At 42.4% G+C, this 21,152-nt stretch overlaps 1 protein-coding gene across 4 annotated transcripts in view; it reads right to left on the reverse strand.

Moving 5' to 3' along the window:
* ZNF638 (zinc finger protein 638) overlaps positions 1 to 750 on the reverse strand; it is a 152,603-nt gene extending 151,853 nt beyond the window's left edge. For 2 of the 4 annotated variants that reach the window (XM_009442646.5, XM_009442644.5), the window contains exon 1: positions 560 to 750. In XM_009442646.5, coding sequence (XP_009440921.2) covers positions 560 to 675 — 116 coding nt within the window. In that variant the 5' untranslated portion in view covers positions 676 to 750. The remainder of the gene's footprint in view (positions 1 to 559) is intronic. The other 2 variants (XM_009442645.5, XM_063789736.1) reach the window with 2 other exon arrangements.
* Between the last annotated feature and the right edge of the window lie 20,402 nt (positions 751 to 21,152).

Below are 21,152 nucleotides of genomic sequence, written 5' to 3' on the forward strand. Positions count from 1 at the left end.
CGTTCATATGACTACTGTGACATCAAAAACTATTTTTGGATGAGATAGAGCATATTATGCAATTCTACAATGTATTTTTTTTTTTGCAAGAGTAATCTTTAAAAAGAACTGGAGCTGGTCCAAGCGATTTCACCGACACAGAAGCCACGTTGCGCCCCCTCAATCCACCGCTCCCAGATACCCTGCAGTGTGAGGGATCATTCAAGAACCGCCGTCTCCCCAGACCCGCGTGCACAGCGCGGCGCGTCCACTGAGCCGGTCTAGGCTCGCAGGAGGCGCTGCCACTGCGAGGCCGAAACGAGTGTCCGGGAAAGCGCCGGCCCGGCCAGGCGTTCTGCCGCTATTCGCTGACCGACTGGCACACCAGCCCATGCAACTTAGCGCTAAAGACCGGTAGCCTGGGGAATGACATTCACGGGGGGAATCGGAACCCCATTCCCGCGACGCGGGGACGCCAACGTGCGGCGCCCTGCCGGCCCGCCCCTTCCTGCCCACCCACTTGCCAACTGCCCCAGAGCACGGGCGAGAGCGCGGGATATAGGGCAAAGGCAGAGCTCACCGCTTCAGCGGGTCCAAAACCTGCGGTGCCCCGGCAGTCGCGGAATCCGGGCTCTGCGCGGCAGCCTGGGCTGCCGCCGGGGTGGTATTCCCGGCAGGAACGCCGTCCCGGGGCATCGCCGACGGCGCGCGCGGCTCTCTACGCACCTCACACGCCTTGCACGCCGCCGCTTGAGCCTCAAGGCGCAGGACTCCGTGCGGCGGGGCCCGCCCACCCCCGAGGCCAGCCAATGGACGCGGAGCGCGGGAAGCCGGGGGCGGGGCCCGGCTCCTCCCCTGCAGCCGAGCAACGCAGCAGGCTCCGCGGTCCTGCGCTCGCGCCCGCCCCACCAGGAGCGGTCTGGGATTGGGGGAGCACATTCCTCAAATAGAAGGTCTGTGAGGCCTAAGGTGTTCGGCACGCGCTGCTGCTTTTGCGGGAGTCTTCCTGTCCTTTTTAAGACTAATAATTTCTTCGCCTGCTGTTTACAGAACACCTATTTAGGGCCAGCCACAGTGCTTGGGGACACATGGAAATAGGAAAAAGCTTCCACTTAGAGGATCTCCCACTCATTCCGGTGGATGAGCAGATATGAAAACAGGTAATTAGGGGAGCCCACATAAGGCACATTCCAACGTCAAAAAACGTGTAGAGGTGGCGCCTGCCTGTGGTCCCAGGATGAACCTGTTTTGGATTAGGACACACCCCAGAGGACAACTTCGCTATTTCTGTGTCCACCTCACCTAAACCTGGCAAAGCAGGCACACGGGGAGGAGTCCAGACAGGTGACAGGAGACTATTTTCTGATTTAAGGAACACGGAAAAAGGAACAAGGGAAAAAGTGAGAAAAACTTGGGAGGCTGAGGCAGGAGGCTGAGGCGGGAGGCTGCAATGAGCCATGATCGCGCCACTTCACTCCAGCCCGGTGTCTTAAAAAAAAAAAAAAAAGGCTTGTTGTGATATGGGGCAGGGTGTAGGGCACGAGGAGATTTCGGCCAGAGGACAACTAAGAGATTTGTTACCCTGGAATTCTGGTGGCCGTTATTCGCAATGGAGAACAATGCACATTCATTTTCTTTTTTTCTTCAACTTTTAAGTTCAGGAGTACATGTGCAGAACGTGCAGGTTTGTTATATCGATATACATGTGCCATGGTGGTTTGCTGCACCTACCAACCCATCGTCTAGGTTTTAAGCCCTGCATGCATTAGGTATTTGTCCTAATGCTCTCCCTCCCCTTGCCCCCCACCCCCCCCAACAGATCCCAGTGTGTGTTGTTCCCCTCCCTGTGCCCATGTGTTCTCAATATTCAACTCCCACTTATGAGCGAGAACATACGGTGCTTGGTTTTCTGTTCCTGTGTTAGTTTGCTGAGGATGATGACTTCCAGCTTCATCCATGTCCCTGCAAAGGATATGATCTCATTCTTTTTTATGGTTGCATAGTATTCCATGGTGTATATGTTACCACATTTTCTTTATCCGGTCTATCATCGATAGGCATTTGGATTGGTTCCATGTCTTTGCTATTGTAAATAATGCTGCAGTAAACATACGTGTGCATGTGTCTTTATAGTAGAATGACTTATATTCCTTTGGGTATATACCCAGTAATGGGATTGTGGGTCAAATGGTATTTCTGGTTCTAGATCCTTGAGGAATTGCCACACTGTCTTCCACAATGGCTGAACTAATTTACATTCCCACCAACAGTGTTGTGTGATCTTATTTCTGAGTTCTTTATTCTGGCCCATTGGTCTATGTGTCTGTTCTTGTACCAGTACCATGCCTTTTTGGTTACTGTAGCCTTGTAGTACAGTTTGAAGTCAGCTAATGTGATGCCTCCAGCTTTGTTTTTTTTTTTTTTTTTTTTTTTTTTGTGCTTAGGATTGTCTTGGCTATTTGGGCTCTTTTGGTTCCGTATGCATGTTAAATAGTTTTTCTAATTCTGTGAAGAATGTCAATGGTAGTTTAATGGGAGTAGCATTGAATCTATAAATTACTTTGGGCAGTATGGCCTTTTTCACAATATTGATTCTTCCTATCCATGAGCATGGAATGTTTCTCCATTTGTTTGTGTCCTCTCTGATTTCTTTGAGCATTGGTTTGCAGTTCTCCTTGAAGAGGTCCTTCACTTCCCTTGTTAGCTGTATTCCTAGGTATTTTATTCTTTTTGTAGCAATTGTGAATGGGAGTTCATTTATGATTTGGCTCTCAGCTTGCCTGTTATTGGTGTATAGGAATGCTATCAATTTTTGCACATTGATTTTGTATCCTGAGACTTTGCTGAAGTTGCTTATCAGCTTAAGAAACTTTGGGGCTGAGACAATGGGGTTTTCTAGATATAGGATCATATCATCTGCAAACAAAGATAATTTGATTTCCTCTCTTCCTATTTGAATACTCCTTATTTCTTTCTCTTGCCTAACTGACCTGGCCAGAACTTCCAAAACTATGTTGAATAGGAGTGGTGAGAGAGGGCAGCTTGTCTTGTGCTGCTTTTCAAGGGAATGCTTCCAGCTTTTGCCCATTCGGTAGGGTATTGGCCGTGGGTTTGTCATATATGGCTCTTATTATTTTGAGGTGTTTCTTCAATACCTAGTTTATTGAGAGTTTTTAACATGAAGGAATGTTGAATTTTATCAAAGGTCTTTCTGTGTGTAGTTTTCGTCTTTAGTTCTGTTTATGTGTTGAATCACATTTATTGTTTTTTGTATGTTGGACCAACCTTGCATCCCAGGGATGAAGCCTACTTGATCATTGTGGATAAGCTATTTGAAGTGCTGCTGAATTCAGTTTGCCAGTTTTTTTTGTTTTGTTTTGTTTTGTTTTTGTGTTTTTTTTTTTTGAGAAAGAGTCTTGCTCTGTCACCGAGGCTGGAGTGCAGTGATGCAATCTCAGCTCACTGCAGCCTCCACCTCCCAGGTTCAAGCGATTCTCCTGCCTCATCCTCTTGAGTAGCTGGGATGACAGACGTGCACCACCATGTCTGACTAATTTTTTGCATTTTTAGTGGAGATGGGGTTTTGCCATGTTGGCCAGGCTGGTCTGGAACTCCTGACCTCAAGTGACCTGCCTGCCTTGGCATCCCAAAGTGCTGGGATTACAGGCATGAGCCACCATGCCCAGCCCAGTTTGCCAGTATTTTATTGAGGATTTTTGCATCAGTGTTCATCAATGTTTCCTTTTTTGTTGTGTCTCTGCCAGGTTTGGGTATCAGGATGATGCTGGCCTCATAGAATGAGTTAGGGAGGAGTCCCTCCTTTTCAATTTTTTGGAATTGTTTCAGTAGAAATGGTACCAGCTCTTCTTTGTTCCTCTGGGAGAATTCAGCTGTGAATCCATCTGGTCCTGGGCTTTTTTGGGTTCGTAGGCTATTTATTACTGCCTTAATTTCACAACTTGTTATTGGTCTATTCAGGGATTCAATTTCTTCCTGGTTCAGTCATGGGAGGGTGTATGTGTCCAGGAATTTATCCATTTCATCTAGACCTCCTAGTTTATGTGTATAGAGGTGTTTATAGTATTCTCTGATGGTTGTTTGTATTTCTGTGGGGTCAGTGATATCCGCCTTATCTTTTCTGATTGTGTTTATTTGATTCTTCTCTCTTTTCTTCTTTATTAATCTAGCTAGTGGTGTTATTAATTTTTTCAAAAAACCAGCTCCTGGATTTATTGATTTTTTTTAGAAGGTTTTTTATGTCTCTATCTCCTTCAGTTCAGCTCTGATCTTGGTTATTTCTTGTCTTCTGCTAGCTTTGGGGTTTCTTTGCTCTTGGTTCTCTAGTTCTTTTAGTTGAGATGTTAGGTTGTTAACTTGAGATCTTTCTAGCTTTTTGATGTGGGCATTTAGCACTAAACATTTCCCTCTTAACACTCTTTTAGCTGCATCCCAGAGATTCTGGTACATCATCTCTTTGTTCTCATTAGTTTCAAAAAATTTACTGATTTCTGCCTAATTTTATTATTTACCCAAGAGTCATTCAGGAGCAGGTGTTCAATTTCCATGTAGTTGTGTGGTTTGAAGTGAATTTCTCAATTTTGAGTGCTAATTTGATTGCGTTATGGTGTGAGAGACTGTTATGACTTCAGTTCTCTTGCATTTGCTGAGAAGTGTTTTACTTCCAATTGTGTGATCAATTTTAGAGTAACTGCCATGTGGCACTGAGAAGAATGTATATTCTATTGTTTTTGGGTGGAGAGTTTTGTAGATATCTATCAGGTCCTTTAGATCCAGAGCTGAGTTCAGGTCCTGAATACCTTTGTTAATTTTCTCTCTCAATGATCTGTCTAATATTGTCAGTGGGGTGTTAAAGTCTCCCATTACTATCGCATGGAGTTTAAGTCTCTTTGTACGTCTCTAAGAACTTGCTTTATGAATCTGAGTGCTCCTGTATTGGGTGCATATATATTTAGGATAGTCAGCTCTTCTAGTTGCATTGAACCCTTTACCATTATGTAATGCTCTTCTTTGTCTTTTTTGACATTTACTGGTTTAAAGTCTGTTTAGTCAGAAACTAGGATTGCGACCCTTGCCTTTTTCTGTTTTCTATTTGCTTGGTAAATTTTCCTCCATCCCTTTATTTTGAGCCTATGTATGTCTTTGCACATGAGATGGATCTCTTGAAGAAAGCATACCAATGGATCTTGCTCTTTATACAGCTTGCCATTCTGTGTCTTTTAATTGGGGCCATTTAGCCCATTTACATTTAAGATTAGTATTGTTACGTGTGAATTTGATCCTGTCATCATGATGCTAGCTGGTTATTTTGCAGCCTTGTTTATCTGGTTGCTTTATAGTGTCACTGGTCTGTGTATTTCAGTGTGTTTTTGTAGTGGCTCGTAATGGTTTTTGCTTTCCATATTTAGGGCTTCCTTTAGGAGCTCTTGGAAGGTAGGCCTGGTGGTGACAAATTCCCTCAGCATTTGCTTGTCTAAAAAGGATCTTATTTCTCCTTCACTTATGAGGCTTACTTTGGTTGGATATGAAATTCTGGGTTGGAAATTCTTTTCTTTAAGAATATTGAATATTGGCCCCCAATCTCTTCTGGCTTGTAGGGTTTCTGCTGAGAGGTCAGCTGTTAGTCTGTTAGTCTGGTCACCTTTGTAAGTGATCTGGCTGTCTTTTTTTTTTTGAGATGGAGTCTGGCTCTGTTGCCCAGGCTAGAATACAGTGGTGCGATCTCAGCTCACTGCAAGCTCCATCTCCTGGGTTCACACCATTCTCCTGCCTCAGCCTCCCAAGTAGCTGGGACTACAGGTGCCCGCCACCACACCCAGCTAATTTTTTGTATTTTTAGTAGAGACAGGGTTTCACCATGTTAGCCAGGATGGTCTCGATCTCCTGACCTCGTGATCCACCCGCCTTGGCCTCCCAAAGTGCTGGGATTACAGGCTTGAGCCACCGTGCCCAGCCATGATCTGGCCTTTCTCCTGGCTGCTCTTAACATTTTTTCTTTCATTTCAACCTTGGAGAATCTGATGATTATGTATCTTGGGGTTGATGGTCTCATGGAGTATTTTACTGGGGCTCTCTGCATTTACTGAATTTGAATGTTGGCCTGTCTTGCCAGGTTGGAGAAGTTCTCCTGGTTGATATCCTGAAGTTGGTTTTCTAACTTGGTTCCATTCTCCCCATCTCTTTCAGGTACCCCAATCATTTATACGTTTGGTCTCTTTACATAATCCTATATTTCTCAGAGGTTTTGTTCATTCCTTTTCATGCTATTCTGCTATTGATACTTGTGGTTGCATTGTGAAGTTCTTATGTTGTGTTTTTCAGCTTCATAAGATCAGTTATGATCCTCTCTAAACTGGCTATTCTGGCTATCAGCTTCTGTATTGTTTTATCACGATCTTAGTTTCTTTGCATTGGTTACAACATGCTCCTTTAGCTCAGCAAAGTTCGTTATTACCCTCCTTCTGAAGCCTACTTTTGTCAATTCAGTTATCTCAGCCTCAGCCCAGTTCTGTGCCCTTGCTGGAGGGTGTTGTGGTCATTTGGAGGAGAGGCATTCTGGCTTTTTGAGTTTTCAGTGTTTTTGCATTGATTCTTTCTCATCTTTGTGGGCTTATCTGCCTTCGATCTTTGAGGTTGCTGGCCTTTGAATGGGATTTTTGTGGAGTCTTTTTTGTTGATGTTGTTGTTGTTTTCTGTTTGTTTGTTTGTTTGTTTTACTTTTAATAACCAGGCCACTCTACCAAAGGGCTGCTGTGGTTTACTGGGGGTCTGCTCGAGACCCTAGTTGCCTCAGTTTTTCCCATACCTGGAAGTATCACCAGTGAAGGGTACAAAACAGCAAAGATGGCAACCAGCTCCTTCCTCTGGAAGCTCCATCCCAGGGGAGTACTGACCTGTTGCCTGCCCCAACATACCTGTAAGAGGTGGCTGGAGACCCCTGTTGAGAGGTCTCACCCAGTCAAGAGGAACGGGATCAGGGACCCGCTTAAAGAAGCAGTCTGGGCTGGGCACGGTGGCTCACGCCTGTAATCCCAGCACTTTGGGAGGCCGAGGTGGGCGGATCACGAGGTCAGGAGATCGAGACCATCCTGGCCAATATGGTGAAACCCTGTCTCTACTAAAAATACAAAAATTAGCCCAGCATGGTGGTGCATGCCTGTAATCCCAGCTACTCAGGAGGCTGAGGCAGGAGAATCGCTTGAACCCAGAAGGTGGAGGTTGCAGTGAGCTGAAATTGCGCCACTGCACTCCAGCCTGGTGACAGAGCTAGACTCCATTTAAAAAAAAAAAAAAAAAGAAGCTGTCTGGCTGCTTTTTGGTAGAGTAAGTGTACTGCATTGGGGGGACCCTTCCTCATCCAGATCATTTGTAGTCTTTTGGCCAGCAGGCTGGAACGGCTGAGTCAACCAAACCACAGAGATGGCAGCTGCCCCTCCCCATGGGAGCTCCATCCCAAAGAGAGATGAGAGTTCTATTTTAGAACCCTGGCTGGAGTGTCTGAAGCCCCTGGAGGGAGATCCCGCCCAATGAGGAGGAATGGATCAGAGTCCTGATTAAAGAAGCAGTCAGACCACAATCTAGCAAGGCCGCTGTGCTGCGTTGTGGAGGACCCTTCCTCGTTCGGACTATTTGTATTCTTCAAAGCCATTAGGCTGGAACAGCTGAGTCTGCTACTGAACTGCACAGATGGCGGCCGCCCCTCCCCCTCTGGAACCCAGACCCATCTCAGGCAGATTCCAGCCTGTTGCCATTGGCTGGCTGGAATTCCAAGCCAGTGGGTCTTAACTTGTGGGGTACGATGGAAGTGGGACCCACAGAATGATGCTGATCGGCTTCCTGCATTCAGCCCCCTTCCCAAGGAGATGTAGGGAGGGATTTCCCACCTTGCCAGGGATCCCAGGGCTGGAGTATGTAGAACTCCCTAGTCTCTGTGTGTGCCTCAGCTGCTGCTCTGCCAAGATTCCACACAGCTCTCTGCTTTGGACCCAAGGCCCAGGTGGCATGGGCTCAGGAGGGGAACTCCTGATCCATGGGGTTGCAAAGATCTGTGAGAGAAGCGTGGTTTCCCAGGCAGGGTCGCACAATCACTCACTACTTCCCTTGGCTGGGGATGGGGGTTCCCTTGGCTCCCTGTAGCTCCCAGATGGGGTGTCCTCCCCTGCCCCCTGCTTTTCTTCATTCTCCGTGGGTAGTTAGTCCCAATTTGCCTAGTTAGTCCCAATGCAAGAACCTGGATATTTAAGTTGAAGGTGCTGAATTCACTCGCGCCTTTACATTCCCTTCAGTGAGGGCTGTGGACTGCAGCTCCTTCTAATCGGCCATCTTGCAACAGCTTTCAAATCTTTCAGTCTTATATCCACATGTCATTTTCTTTTCCTTTTTTTTTTTGTACTGAAGACTAGATAATATGCATGACATGGTTAAAATTTTCAATTGTGTCAAAAATATATGCAGTGAAAAGAAAGTTTTCATCCTCCACTGCCTCCTGCCCCCAGCTTTCTTTCGTCTTAGACTACCACTGTTGACCAGTTTCTTGCATATCCTTTCAAAGACATTCCATGGGTTAAGAAAAATTATAAATGTATATATGTATGTATTGACTATATTGTAAGGTACGGACTTAAAACATTCCATATATGTTACCAAATTAATATCCATATATAGTTCATGTCAGTTGTGGCTCCCATAACAATTTGTCAGGACCACTGTTTTAACACGTCTCTATACAGTACATTATCAAATTTAATTTTTAATTTTCTATTCAGTTGTTGGTCTTTTTAAAAATTGTAGTGCATAGATATGTATACATGCATATATATATATATATATAAAATAATGAAAGTAGTCCAATGTGAATAAATTACTTATCTTTTACCCCCTTTGTCTTTTGGCTTGTTTACTGTATTTTTGCAGTGAATTATTATTATTATTATTATTATTATTATTATTATTGCAACAGGGTCTCACTCTGTCACCCAGGCTGGAGTGTAGTGGCAGCCACAGCTCACTGCAGCCTCAACCTCAGGGGCTCAGGTGATCATCCCTCCTCAGCCTTCCAGGTAGCTGGGACTACAGGCATGTGCCACCATGCCAGGCTAATCTTTTGTAGAGACAAGGTTTTGCAGTGTTGCCCAGGTTGGTCTCAAACTCCTGGACTCAAGCAATTGGCCCACCTTGGCCTACCAAAGTGCTGGAATTACAGGCATGAGCCACCATGCCTGGCTGAATTATTTTTGATTTTCATATAGTCACATTACTTTTTCTAACTTTCTAGGGTTTTTTGTTGTTGCTTTTACTCTTTCCTAGAAAGGCTATCATATCCCCAAGATTTAAAAAAATTCTCCTATGGTAGCATCTAGTCTGCTTGATATCTATATGGTTATAGTATATAATATACTGTATGTATATGTGTATATATGTGTATATATATACGCACACACCAATATACTATATAATGCAAATAATCTATTATAGAAATAATATCTGTTATGACAAAGAAATAAATTAGGGCCGGGCACGGTGGCAGCAGTTTGGGAGGCTAAGGTGGGTGGATCACTTGAAGCCAGGAGTTCAAGACAGTGAGACAAAAACCACATGATTATCTCAATAAATGCAGAAAAGGCCTTTGACAAAATTCAACAACCTTCATGCTAAAAACTCTCAATAAACTAGGTATTGATGGGACGTATCTCAAAATAATGAGAGCTATCTATGACAAACCCACAGCCAATATCATACTGAATTGACAAAAACTGGAAGCATTCCCTTTGAAAACTGGCACAAGACAGGGATGCCCTCTCTCACCACTCCTATTCGACGTAGTGTTGGAAGTTCTGGCCAGGGCAATCAGGCAGGAGAAGGAAATAAAGGGCATTCAATTAGGAAAAGAGGAAGTCAAATTGTCCCTGTTTGCAGATGACATGATTGTATATCTTGAAAACCCCATCGTCTCAGCCCAAAATCTCCTTAAGCTGATAAGCAACTTCAGCAAAGTCAGGATACAAAATCAATGTGCAAAAATCACAAGCATTCTTATACACCAATAACAGACAAACAGAGAGCCAATTCATGAGTGAAATCCCATTCACAATTGCTTCAAAGAGAATAAAATACCTAGGAATCCAACTTACAAGGGATGCAAAGGACCTCTTCAAGGAGAACTACAAACCACTGCTCAATGAAATAAAAAAGGATACAAACAAATGGAAGAACACTCCATGCTCATGGGTAGGAAGAATCAATATCATGAAAATGGCCAGACTGCCCAAGGTAATTGATAGATTCAATGCCATCCTCATCAAGCTACCAATGACTTTCTTCACAGAATTGGAAAAAAGTACTTTAAAGTTCATATGGAACCAAAAAAGAGCCTGCATTGCCAAGTCAATCCTAAGCCAAAAGAACAAAGCTGGAGGCATCACGCTACCTGACTTCAAACTATACTACAAGGCTACAGTAACCAAAGCAGCATGGTACTGGTACCAAAACAGAGATACAGACCAATGGAACAGAACAGAGCCCTCAGAAATAATGCCACTTATCTACAACTATCTGATCTTTGACAAACCTGACAAAAACAAGTGATGGGGAAAGGATTCCCTATTTAATAAATGGTGCTGGGAAAACTGGCTAGCCATATGTAGAAAGCTGAAACTGGATCCCTTCCTTACACCTTATACAAAAATTAATTCAAGATGGATTAAAGACTTACATGTTAGACCTAAAACCATAAAAACCCTAGAAGAAAACCTAGGCAATACCATTCAGGACATAGGCATGGGCAAGGACTTCATGTCTAAAATACCAAAAGCAATGGCAACAAAAGCCAAAATTGACAAATGGGATCTAATTAAAGAGCTTCTGCACAGCAAAAGAAACTACCATCAGAGTGAACAGGCAACCTACAGAATGGGAGAAAATTTTTGCAACCTACTCATCTGACAAAGGGCTAATATCCAGAATCTACAATGAACTCAAACAAATTTACAAGAAAAAAACAACCCCATCAAAAAGTGGGCGAAGGATATGAACAGACACTTCTCAAAAGAAGACATTTATGCAGCCAAAAAGCATGAAAAAATGCTCATCATCACTGGCCATCAGAGAAATGCAAATCAAAACCACAATGAGATACCACCTCACACTAGTTAGAATGGCGATCATTAAAAAGTCAGGAAACAACAGGTGCTGGAGAGGATGTGGAGAAATAGGAACACTTTTACACTGTTGGTGGGACTGTAAACTAGTTCAACCATTGTGGAAGTCAGTGTGGCGATTCCTCAGGGATCTAGAACTAGAAATACCATTTGACCCAGCCATCCCATTACTGGGTATATACCCAAAGGATTATAAATTATGCTGCTATAAAGACACATGCACATGTATGTTTATTGCGGCACTATTCACAATAGCAAAGACTTGGAACCAACCCAAATGTCCAACAATGATAGACTGGATTAAGAAAATGTGGCACATATACACCACAGAATACTATGCAGCCATAAACAATGATCAGTTCATGTCCTTTGTAGGGACATGGATGAAGCTGGAAACCATCATTCTAAGCAAACTATCACAAGGACAAAAAACCAAACACCGCATGTTCTCACTCATAGGTGGGAATAGAACAATGAAAACACATGGACACAGGAAGGGGAACATCACACACCGGGGACTGTTGTGGGGTGGGGGGAGGGGGGAGGGATAGCATTAGGAGATATACCTAATGTAAATGACGAGTTAATGGGTGCAGCACACCAACATGGCACATGTATACATATGTAACAAGCCTGCACGTTGTGCACATGTACTCTAAAACTTAAAGTATAATAATAATAAAATTTAAAAAAAATGACAGTGAAACATGATGAAACCCCGTCTCTACTAAATGCACAAAAATTAGCCAGGTGTAGTGGTACATGCCTGTAATCCCAGCTACACAAGAGGCTGAGGCAGGAGAATTGCTTGAACCTGGAGGCAGAATTTGCAGTGAGCCAGAGTTCGCACCACCACACTCCAGCCTGGGTGGTAGAGCAAAATTCTCTCTTAAAGAGAAAGAGAGAAAGAGAGAGGAAGAGAGGGAGGGAGGAAGGGAAGGAGGGGAGGAGGGAAGGAAGAAAGGAGGGAAGGAAAGAAGGAAGGAAGGAAAAGAAAGGGAGGGAGAGGAAGGAAGGAAGGAAGGAAGGAAGGAAGGAAAGAAAGAAAGAAAGAAATCAGGGCAAAGGATTTGAATAGCCAGTTCTATAAATGCCAATAAGCACATGAAAGGTGCACAACATTACTAGCCGTCAAGTAAATGCAAATCAAGACCATAATGAGATACTACTTCACAGCCACTAGAATGGCTATAATAAAAAAGATAGATAGTAACTAGTGTTGGCAAGCGTATAGACTGAATTGTATCCCCCTAAGATTCCTGTTTTGAAGCTGTAACCCCCAATGTGACTACATTTGAATATTGGCCCTTTAGACAAGTACTTAAGGTGAAATCAGGTCATAAAAGTGAGACCCTAATCCAAAATGACTGGTATCTTCATGAGAGGAGGAAGAGACACTAGGGATATTTGCACAGAGAAAAGGCTATGCGAGGACTCAATGAGAAGGCAGCCATCTGCAAGCCAAGGAAAGAACTCCTGGGAGAAACCAAACCTTCTCATACCTTGATCTTGGATTTCTAGTTTCCAGAATTGTGAGCAAATACATTTCTGATGTTTAAGCCACCCAGTCTGTGGTATTTTGTTTTGGCAGCCCTAGCAAACTAATACAGCAAGAATGTGGAGAAATTGGGACCCTTATATACCACTGGTGGGACTGTAAAATGGTACCACCACTTTGAAAAACAGTCTGGTAGTTACTGAAACAGTTAAACATAGAGTTACCATATGACCCGGCAATCTTTGGGATAATGAAATGTTGTAAAATTGTGGTGATATTTGTACAACTCTCTGAATATACTAAAATTCATGGAATTGTACACTTTCAATGGAGGAACTGTATTTGAATTATATCTTGATAAAGGTGTTAAAATCAATACCCAGATTTTACTGAACAAGGGTCAAAGTATATGTGTAGGCTGGGCACGGTGGCTCATGCCTGTAATCCCAGCACTTTGGGAGGCAGAGGCAGGTGGATCACCTGAGGTCAGGAGTTCAAGACCAGCCTGGCCAACATGGTGAAACCCCGTCTCTACTAGATACAAAAAATTAGCTGGGCATGGTGGCACATGCCTGTAATCCCAGCTACTTGGGAGACTGAGGCAGGAGAATCTCTTGAACCTCGGAGGCAAAGATTGCAGTGTGTCGAGATTACACCATTGCACTCCAGCCTGGGCGACGAGCAAAACTCTGTCTCACAAACAAAACAAACAAACAAAACAAAACATGTGTAAATAGTTCACACATGAAGAAACTCAGAAAAGTTAATTTTGGGGAAATTATTAGCCTTGCTGCAGTGCTAACTGAAAATTAAAAAAGAATATTGATGGAGTTAAATTGAGAAAATTATTTATTAGAACAACTGTTTTCAAGAGTGCTGTAGCAAAGCACACGATCTATGAAATCGTTTATTTTCAGCTCATAATCTACATTTGGGATTATAGTCAAAACTATTCAAATACCCAATAACTGGGAAGATACGTATTAAAGTAGCAAACATGGGCTATATTATAATAATACATGGGAAATTATGTATAAGATAATGAGAAAAGTAGAATACTAACTAGTTTGCAAATGTGATGACTGTACATAAATAAGTCTACATTGTTGAATATAATGAAGATAAATTAGTAAGACATGGTACCAGAATTATTCTTAGGGAGAAAAAAAAAACTGTCTTTATTTGGGAAAATACCCTGATAAGCTGTTTCGGGTATAAAATGACACTCTGAAAATATGGGTACGAGCGGAAGCCCTGGCAACACAAGAAAAGCTGCCCTGCCTGAACCCCAAGAGAAATTAATTTTTCCCCCTGAGAGAGAGAAAAATAAAGTGGTGAGAAGAGATGAGCCAAGCAAGGAGGAGAGGGGAGAGACAAGTCAAGGGGAGAAGTCTGGGTGGTACATAGAATTAAGGAATAATGGGAATCTCTGGGGAAAGGGTAAAAAAATTGACCTTTTATAGAACAAGAGTGTCTAATATACAAATTTAAAGTTATTTTTCCAAATCTTAAAATCTCACTAAAACTTTATGTGAATGGGGTTTTGTAGAAACTGAGGGAAAGGCTGATGTTGAGGTGGTTGGAACAGTGAAAAGACAGTGCTCATAAAAGTAGGGGCTCAGGAGTAGAAAGGACAGAAGAAAATAAGCCCCTCAGAAATTACTGGTAATTGGCCAGGCTCAGCAGCTCATGCCTGTAATCCCAGCACTTTGAGAGGCTGAGGCAGGTGGATCACTTGAGTCCAGGAGTTTGAAACCAGCCTGGGCAACATGTTGAAATGCCCTCTGCAAAAAAAGTTGGCCAGGCACGTGTCTATAGTCCTAGCTACTAGGGAGGCTGAAGTGGGAGGATTGATTGAGCCAGCAAGGTTGAAGCTGCAGTGAGCTGAGATCATACCACTGCACTACAGCCTGGGTGACAGAAACCCCGTCTCAAAAAAAAAAAAAAAAAAAGAAATTACTAGTGATGCTAATCTTTGAAGGGCTATGGACACCCAAATTGGATGTCCGGGATGACCTTATTTTGATTGCAAAGGGGAGGGAGGCTGACATTTTCCTTACATAAGGATAAGAAGATAACATGATGTAAATGTAGGTGTTTTAAGTTTATGAGAGGCTTAAATGTATGAATTTTTGTTAAAAAATGTCCATTTGTTCTAACAACATTGATTCCCAACTACTAACTAAAACAGAATGAATGGATCCTGATTAAGCTCCTGTCTCAGTGAAATCCAGTGGACATGATTCAAGTGTACCTGTATGATGGGTAGGAGAAATGGAAATGAATATGTAAAATGTAATAATTTATACTCTTTCTTAGCAGTAAGGTTGGAAGGAATTTAGGTGAGACCATCCAAATTTAGAGAAATCATCCTTTTATTATTTTTTTTTTTTGAGACAGGATCTTACTCTGTTGCCCAGGCTAGAGTGCAATGGCGTGTGCACAGCTCACTGTAGCTTTGACCTCCCAGTCTCACTTGATCCTCCCACCTCGGCCTCCTGAGTAGCTGGGACTATAGGTGCATGCCACCACGCCCAGCTCATTTTTGTATTTTTTTATAGAGATAGGGTTTTGCCATGTTGCCCAGGCTGGACTCGAACTCCTGGGCTCAAGCGATGTGCCTGCCTTGGCTTTCCAAAGTGCTGGGATTATAGGCATGAGCCACCATGCCCAGCTAGGAAAATCATTCTAATGCATTTTATGTTGAAGTGTTACTAGAGCAAAAATATGGTCAAATATTCAAGAAGGCTGGTATGTGATAAAGTTCAAAAGAATGAATGTGTCAATAGCACCCTCATGGAGTGTTTAGAAGTTCTTAATTGCCCAACTCCAGAATTCATGACTTCCATTGACCTGGCCAGAGGAGGATTACTAAACAGTCCTAATTTACAGATGGCAGGTCTGTGGCACAGGGCCTAGAAGTGATTTTCCCAAGGTTATAGAGCAAGCCAAAGGGTGAGATGAAAATAGAACTGTACCTCACACTCCCATGCAGCTATATGATAACTTGTGTAGTGTCAGCAAAGAGTTGTGGAATGAATGTCCTGGACAGGTTAGCATAGATTTATGGCTAAAGGAGTCTTGCTCAATAATTGCAAATGTTACTTGACAACAGCAAATGACCTACCTAATCTTATAAACAGTAACATCCTGGGCACATTGGCAAAATCTTCAGAGAAAATAAAATTCCTGTTCGACAATTGAAAAAAATTTTAAATGCACAGCTCCATTGTCATGAAGCTACCACTTTTGTAATGCTTAAGCCTATAGAGATAGTCACCTTCAACCCTCCCCCTCTAAAGACTAAACTTCCAAGTGGTGACTCCTCAACTCTGTAATATCAGCAAACTTATAGGATCTTGCAGAAGTGTCTAAATGTTTTCATAAGTTTAGGATTTTCTAGAGACTAAAGCCTTCACTGGTAATTTTCTGCAAGTCTTCTTACTGAATTAACAGAACTAGAAAGTAGAGTGGAAGAATCTGATAGTGACAGCCTAGGGCTCAGCCACTAAATTTATGTCTCTAGGTAGCCAGGCTATGGAGAGATCGCTCACCTAGCTGTGATGCTTATACCTAGGGATGTTTTAGGAAAACAACAAAAGGTAGGACCACTATTACGTGACTGTTCTCTAGGATGGCTTCTTACATTGTACTGATCTACTTAATAGATAGGTTAAAATTTCACATTTTCAGAAGTGTGTTCATCCCATTCCCACTTTTCAGAAAGGATTTTTTTTTTTTTTTTTTTTTTTTTTTTTTGAGACACAGTCTTGCTCTTTTCTCCCAGGCTGGAGTGCAATGGCACGATCTCAGCTCACTGCAACCTCTGCCTCCGGGGTTCAAGCCATTCTCCTGCCTCAGCCTCCAGAGTAGCTGGGATTACAGGTGCCCACCACCACACCCGGCTAATTTTTGTATTTTTAGTAGAGACGGGGTTTGGCCATGTTGGCCAGGCTAGTCTCGAACTCCTGACCTCAGGTGATCCACCAGCCTCAACCTTTCAAAGTGCTGGGATTACAGGCGTGAGCCACCAGGCCCGGCCTCACAAAGGATTTTTAAAAATGATTTCTGTGGGCCGAGATGGCGCCACTGCACTCCAGTCTGGGCGACAGAGCAAGACTCCGTCTAAAAAAAAAAAAATAGATTTCTGTGTAAATGGTCTAATACTTTCGGTCCAGCCCTAAGTGAGACTCACAATCACAGGGATTCTGTTTTGTTTTTGTTTGTTTGTTTGTTTGTTTGTTTTTGAGACAGAGTTTCACTCTTGTTGCTCAGGCTGGAGTGCAATGGTGCGATCTCGGCTCACTGCAAACTCCGCCTTCCAGGTTCAAGCGATTCTTCTACCTCAGCCTCCCGAGTAGCTGGGATTACAAGCATGCACCACCACTCCCGGCTAATTTTGTATTTTTAGTAGAGACGAGGTTTCTCCTTGTTGGTCAGGCTGGTCTCGAACTCCTGATCTCAGGTGATCCACCTGCCTTGGCCTCCCAAAGTGCTGGGATTACAGGTATGAGCCACCGCACCAGCCAGGAATTCTTTACTGCTAGTTTCCTCCCCTTCATATACGGGGCTACACTGTTACTGCTTCTGATCAGTTCTTCAGAGTCATGGTCCTGACCAGAAAATAACATCTGAGGGAACAACAGAAGAAAGAAAATTAGAGGTCCAGCAACTATTTCTCAGCAAGCTGTCACTGACTGGTAAACTGATGATAGAAGTCAGTCCATTTCCATAGCATAACATCATATCTGAAAGCATCTTAGAGGTCCCATAAAAAGCAGGAACTACAGAACTACTTGGACAAAATGTATGTCAAAAATACCCACCAATAAAATCTGAGTTATTGAAAATGTTACCTTTACAGGCAATATTTTATTAATAAACAAATAACCCAATTATTATGAGGTAAAGGAATAATCCAAACAACCAAATTTGCATGAAACTTTCTGCTCCTTCCATCTCTTCTAGCATAAATATTTTGGCTGCTGCCGTTTTCTTTCCTTTCTAGCATCGCGGTGACATAGGTTAGGAATTTCTGTGTTAAACACACATAAATATGTAGCTTAAATACATTTTGTTGGTCCGGTGTAGTGGCTCACTCCTGTAAGCCTAGTGCTTTGGATGTCAGTGCTTTGGGAGCCTCAAGGGAGGATCCTCAAGGAAGGATCACTTGAGGCCAGGAGTTCGAGATACCAGCTCTACAAAAATAAAAATAAAAAATTAGATGGACATGGTGGTGTTGCACCTGTGGTCCTAGCTATGGGAGTATAGCATAAGCCCAAAAGTTTGAGGCTGCAGTGAGCTAGGATTGTGCCACCGCACTCCAGCCTGGGCGACAAAATGATATCCTGTCTCTAAAATAAATCAATTAGTACATTTTGGATGGGGCATGGATATAGCTTTATTCAGAACGCCTTTTGAGTATTCTTGGTCATTCTACTGTTTGGATTCCGGCAATATACAGGATTCATCTCTGCCAACCAAAATAGAAAGGCCATATTTCACACAGAAGGAAAAAGAAATGTGAAGAAATGCATGGGATCAATAGGTTATCTGGGTTGCCCATTTTCTCCCTTCTCTTAGTTTGACCCATGCTCTATTTTACTGTCCTGGCTTTTTAGTTAGAACCCTGGTTTAGTAATTTCTGTGTGTACAATTCTAATATATGGACTATTAATATTTTAATTGATTCACGTATTCATTCATCAGTCTATTTACCAACATTTTTGTCAACATAGGGAGCACGAGCTCCTCCTACCCTTAATAAGGCTGCAGTTAAATGGGGGAAATTGTTTGCCACAGTGACAAACACAATGTAAAAATGTATGAAATGCTAAAGGTATGCTTTGGGGTAAGAAAGACTTAAGTTCAAATCCAACTCTGCCATTTATTAACTGAATGATCTCCATCATATTACTCAACTTCATTGAGTTTCAGTTTCACCATCAAGGAAAATGAATGTGGCAGTTATCTTTCAAGATGGCGCTAAATGATGCTGGTATTCATGCCCTTGTGTAATCCTCTTACCTTGAATGTGAGCTGAACCTCATGACTTGCTTCTAAAAAACAGAATTCTGCAAAAGTGATGGAATGCCACTTCCATGATAGGGATACAAAAGACTGGCTACCTTCTTACTAGATTTTTCTCTATTGCCTTTTTAGCTTATATACTTTGATGAATCAAGCTGTCATTTAGAGAGCCTCGTGGGAAGGACTAAGAGAGGTGTCTAGCCAACAGCCACTGGGCAACTGAATCCTACCAACAACCATGTAAATGGGCTGGGAAGCAAATCTTTCTCAGGCTTGAGATGACCACAGCCCCGGTCGGCACCTTGATTATAGCCTGTGAGTCCCTGAAGCAGAACCAGCTAAGTCAGCCCAGATTCCCAACCCACAGAAACTCTGAGGTAATAAATGTTTAAAGCCACTACGTTTTGGGGGTAATTTGTTACACAGCAATAGATAACTAACATAATGGGATTACATATTCCTTACAGAATTATTGTGGGGATCAGAATGTATATAAGAATTAGAATAATGATGATGATGATGGTAATGACAACAGAAATCCCAGCTGAGCTTAAAATAAGGTTCAGAAGTGCTACTATTGTGAAGAAAATATTTTTAGTGCTTGACCCCCTGAATACTACAAGAAAGATGAAGGTATAGGGAGCAGGGTAATATTGCATTTCTCACTCAGGACCAAACTGACTGATAGAAAGGGGCTTGTGAGCAAAAACCAAAGTAGCAGTTTTATGAGACTCAGTGAAAAACAAATGTTGCTTGGGAGCCCAGGTGACAAAGTTTGACAAAGAATTTGGAAGAGGGCTCTTCTCCCACTTCTGCTCAATTTGGAGGCTAGCTACCGCTATGTTTGTGATAGGTGAACAGGAGACCATGGGAAGGAGCATAAGCATGCTGGATTTGGGGCAGCTTCTGGAAAGGTAAGCTGAGGACCTACATCACTGTAAGCCAATGAAACTGAGAAGATAAGTGTCTTATAGGATATGCAGAGTTTTGACAAAGAAAGGTGAACTGAGGGAATAGCACACCAAAGATTCAGAGCTGTGAACATAAATTATTTCCTTAGGGAAAAGCAAGTGGTCTTGTGTGACCAGAGAAAGAAGTACAAACTAGTGAACACTTCTTGTTCTGATTCTGATTCAGTCCCTAGAGCAGTGATTCTCAAAACTTTTAGGTCTTAGTTTCCCTTTCTAATAATTTTCTTAGAAATTATTGATAGCTTCCAAGAGCTTTTGTTTTGTGGATATCTTTTGAATATTTACCATATTGGAAATGTAAATGGATACATTTTTAAAATATTTAGTTTGCATTCATCTAACAAAAATAAACCCATTACATGTTAACATAAATAAAACATTTTAATGGAAAATACAGTTTCTAAACCACAACCAAAATAAATGAGAAGAGTGACCTTCTTTGACATTTTTTAAAATTACTCTTGTGTCTGGCTTAATAAAAGACATCTGGATTTTCATATTTGTTTCTATATCAGTATCTGTTGCAATATCACGTAGCCTCTGGAAAACTGCAGCATACACTTGTGACAGGATGTAAGTGAAAATGGCAAATTGTGTCTTTGTATTATGAAAATAGTTTTGATCTCCCAGACCCCCTGAGAGAGCTTCAGGGACCTGGATCACACTTTGAAAATCACTGCCCTAGAACAAGAGCAGTAGATATTATTCAGAGAAGAAGCCAGAGTTTACTTGTGTAGTAATGATAATGATAATGATAATTAATAATAATAATAACATTGAGAGCTAACATTTATTGGTTGCTTCTAAGCACTCACAAAAACCTGAGAAGTGGTTACAATTATCCTTTACAGATGAGGAAACTGAGGACAAAGACATTAAGTAACTTGCCCAAGTTTACACAGCTAATACGTAATGGTGAAACTCCACACAAATACAGGCAGCCTGGCTCCAAAGCCTGTCCTCTTACCCACTGCACCACCCTGCCTCTCTCACAGACAAAGCCCTGCAGTATAATTGACAAAGGCTTGAGTCATCCTGATCGCCCACCCCTTTTCCCTCCTCTCCTTGCCATTTTCAATTTCAATGCCCCTTTCTTTTTCCCTGCCTGTTTAGGGAACTCATATTTCTCTTCACTCTGCACTAAGTCCTTGTCCATTGCCTGTTGTTCATTATTCCCACCACTCCACAGAAACTGCTCTTGCAAAAGCACCAGTGACCTTATAATTATCAGATTCAATGGCCACTTATCAGTCCTTGCCATCCTTGCTCTTTGAGATATGGGTTATTACTGACCACTTTCTTTTTTTATTAATATTCTCTCCTGTCTTAGGTATTCTGACACCAGATGCTTCTGTTTCTTTTACTACCTATTCGATAATTTCAGAAAATCCTTTATGGTGGTCTTCTTCTTTGGCCAGTCCCTTAAACATCTTAATTCCCCATTATTTGGTTCTAGGCCCTTCTCATTCTGTATCTTCTCCAACTGCCATGGCATTCACT

This window comes from Pan troglodytes, chromosome 12 (assembly GCF_028858775.2).
Source record: "Pan troglodytes isolate AG18354 chromosome 12, NHGRI_mPanTro3-v2.0_pri, whole genome shotgun sequence".
NCBI lineage: Eukaryota > Metazoa > Chordata > Mammalia > Primates > Hominidae > Pan > Pan troglodytes.